Genomic DNA, 3,532 nt, shown 5'->3' with positions numbered 1-3,532 from the left:
CCCTACTTCTATGCTTCTATGGTACCCCAACTAGTACCCTTAGGGGGTAAGGAAAGCAGAGTCCTGCGTTCTGGGCCCTGTTAGAGACTGCTTATTCATTGTTATTTAAAAACAAGTGGAATAAGGTAAAAAATGCATTAACACTACTGGATCAAGGACTGGAACCCAGATCTCCCCATCACCAGTAACTATCCTCATCACTGGTCTACAGGTTCAGGCTTCCTTGTATCCACCTAGCTTCAAAGGTCTTATTCCTTTCTGTACAATGATCCAGCTTTCAATGGGAGGTGGATAATCACCTTCTAACCCTGATTTACTTCCCCCTCATTCATCATACTGGTGTTTGAGGCTCACTATAGAGAAATTCAGGTACTTAAAATCAGTCCATTACAATTCAACTCCTGGAGTTTGGCCTCTAAAATGTTAGGTGCAAAGATATGACGTTCCTTTTTGGATGTAGATAATCAGGGTTTATTTTTTTTATAAAATTAAGTTTAATGCAACTATTAGTTTGGTATGGAGAAAAATGTTACCTCACACCCCTATGCCCTCCCCTCTTCAGATGTTTAGCACTTAAGACTAAAAATTACTTACCTCTGCAACTTTAAGAAATTCAGATACTCTTGTCATTCTAGTCAGAAATCGTTTGTAAATTTCAAGAGCATCTTTACACTGTCCTTTTTTCATTTCAAAGAATTTCTCTAGAGGAAATATCAAATAAGCAATTAGAACTACAGCTACAGTAATACTGTATATGAACTGACTTAACTGAAAGCATCATTTAAAAAATACACACACACGTAAAGAGCCACATTATAGTGATTGTGCACACTATCAAGGCTTCTCTCTGATCTCATTCATTTAGGTATGCAGCAATTTAAAAAACTATAGATGACATTATTAAGTAAATCAGTGCATTTTGTATAAATATTTGCTTCTCTACTTAATCTTTTATAAGATTTTTACAGTACATTTCTTAGGCATTTGAACATTAGCAAGCTTTTTATGATCGGAGCAATAGGATTTCAGTTGCTGATACAGTATTCTTAAGTTTCTCATAAGAGCCATTGTGAAAGATTTAATTTTGTAGTTGGTTTAAAAGCCCTTGTTCACCACAATACTAAAAGTTTTAAATGTACCTTTTTAACCAAAACAACAAAAACAAAAGAAAAGCTTTTAGAGAAGTGGTATAAGTACAGGTACAAAGTGTTTCAAGCACACTATAGACAACTCTGTAAAAGTTGATCTCTAGCAATAAAGTACATTCTTTGGACTTAGTAATGTTCCATTTCCTTTGCATTTTCACCCAGTTCTTTTTGGATGGGGTTGTTGCAGGTTTCTTTAGCCTGAAGAGAGATTATTGGAAAAAACCTAATGAATAGCTCATGAAGGCTTATTAAGAGTGCATACAAAGAAATTATATACAATGTCTCAGAAAACAGAAAGTTATCTGAAGCTAACAATTCTGCAATATCTAAGTGAAGGAGTTAAAAAAATAGGGGTGTGCAAAGCGGGCAGTATTTGATTTGGATTTGGCCTGATGATTTGGGGGAAAATGATTCGATTAGCTGATTTGGATCACTGTCCCAATTCAGATTCAGCTGAATTGAAGATTCAATTCTTATTCTGAAAAAACAAAAAAACAAAACACAAAAAACCCACAACCCACCCCCAGCAATTCGGCCATAGACAGAGCTTTATATGTTTTTTTTCTACATACCTTGAGGTACCAGGCACGGCTTGCGAGTGCTGAAGTGTGGGGCAGATGGAGTGTCCCAAGGGAGTGTGGGCAGGGGTCCCCTATGTGCTTGGCAGCAGACCCAGAAGTGGACCAGAAGTACTGCCAAGCACACGGGGGACTACCCCCCACCATGCTCCCGTGGGATGCTCCATCTGCCCCACCCTCTCAGTGTTTGCAAGCTGCGCCTGGTACCTCAAGGTACATAGAAAAAAAAAACAAAAACAAAAACAAAACATATAAAGCTGTGTCTAAGGCCAAATCATCAAAGCTCTCCAAATTGATTCGGAGAGATTAATGGGTCTCCCGATTAGATTTGGCCACCAAATCCCCACCCCCAAACCAAAAATCAGCAACCAAAGCTTTGCATAGCTCTATTAAAAAATACCCACCCCACTGTTTTAGTACAGTTTGTAAAGTCTTCTGCATTTTGTATCTGCTCAATAAGTTGGTAAAAGTACCAATTAAGTCATTCTGTCAGTTTCAGCCAAATCATCATAAAAAGGCCTGCCATTTGAGAGGCCACCTGTCACGCATGATTTTACCTCCATACAATTCCTTTTAACACAATGAACTTTACTTCGCAAGCTTGGAAAAAAAAAAAAGAATATACTGTTTTAAGGGGGTCAAAAACTCAGCACTATTATACTCTACTAACAGTATTTCAACTACTTGCTGCTTTAACTGCAGTCAAGTTTTGCTTTGGGTTCGTTGTACAGAACAAGTAACTGCCAAGTTCCAGTATCTCAGTAATTTATCCAAATAACTATCCTTTGAAAGGAAACGCCTGATTTCCACCAAGACTCCAACAGTAGCATCACAAACCTTTAGTCTGTGAAGCCTCAGACATTGTATTTTATTGCTTTTAGAAGTCAAGTAGTTTCTTTAGAAACCTGTGTCAAGACTCAAGTGCTTCTAGTTTAACCTTAATTAATATCCAATGAACATATGACAAGTCTTCTTAGAATCCAGTGATTTCCAAGTTTCTAATTCATTCTTTTACAATCCAGCCAAAAGTGAGATACCAATAGCTTTCCATGAAGTGCTTTAGAACTATAAGCCTAGGGAAGAACAATGTGCACCTAGCACCAGACAATCTCCCCAAAATTTCCATATATACCCACCCACCTCATATTTACTCAAATACGAGACAAAGGTTTTCCCCCACAAATTGGCACATAGAAAAAAGCCCCATATCATATAATCACATACAAGGAACTTCACTAAATACAGTGTCTATCATTAAACTGCTGCCAAAAGCAGCATGTTCTCAGCAATGGAAACCAGCTATGAAACTGATTAAATGCAGCCAACACTAAACTTGACTATAAAAAACACACAGCCCACATTGGGCAAGCATGCTGATGGGAACCTACCACAAGGCTACATTAGTGCAGCCCATCTAAATAAGATATACAGTGAGCATTTCTATACATAAGCTTTAATGCACAATAGCCAATTTAACTGCATATTAAAGAGTTATGTAAAAAAACTGAACATTAATTGCATTATCATGCAATTATGATAATACACATTAAAATAGGCTACTGTGCATTAAGCATCATTTAAAAGCTGTGCACATTCATTACTGTACACTGAGTCAGCCAGTTACTGCATAGTTCTTTAGTACCTCACATTGGAAATACTAAGTTTAATGTGCATTATAAAAAGTGCCTTAATGCACATGTAGATGCAGTGACCAGTGAGCACAGTCCTCCTCAGTGCTGACTTTTTTCTAGTCATGGTAAGCCACTACACTGCATAATTTCAACTTCTTCACTCCCACAGCTGAGC

General features: G+C 37.6%; 1 protein-coding gene across 17 annotated transcripts in view; it reads right to left on the bottom strand.

Moving 5' to 3' along the window:
- SNAP91 (synaptosome associated protein 91) overlaps positions 1 to 3,532 on the bottom strand; it is a 182,792-nt gene that overhangs the window by 111,084 nt on the left and 68,176 nt on the right. For all 17 annotated transcript variants that reach the window (XM_019520405.1, XM_019520408.1, XM_019520411.1 and 14 more), the window contains one exon: positions 595 to 701. In XM_019520405.1, the coding sequence (XP_019375950.1) occupies positions 595 to 701 (107 nt within the window). The remainder of the gene's footprint in view (positions 1 to 594; positions 702 to 3,532) is intronic.

Source organism: Gavialis gangeticus, unplaced genomic scaffold (assembly GCF_001723915.1).
Source record: "Gavialis gangeticus isolate Ggan-Ray unplaced genomic scaffold, GavGan_comp1, whole genome shotgun sequence".
Lineage (NCBI taxonomy): Eukaryota > Metazoa > Chordata > Crocodylia > Gavialidae > Gavialis > Gavialis gangeticus.
The sequence above is the reverse complement of the archived record's forward strand: the minus strand, read 5'-3'. Positions and strand labels throughout refer to the sequence as shown.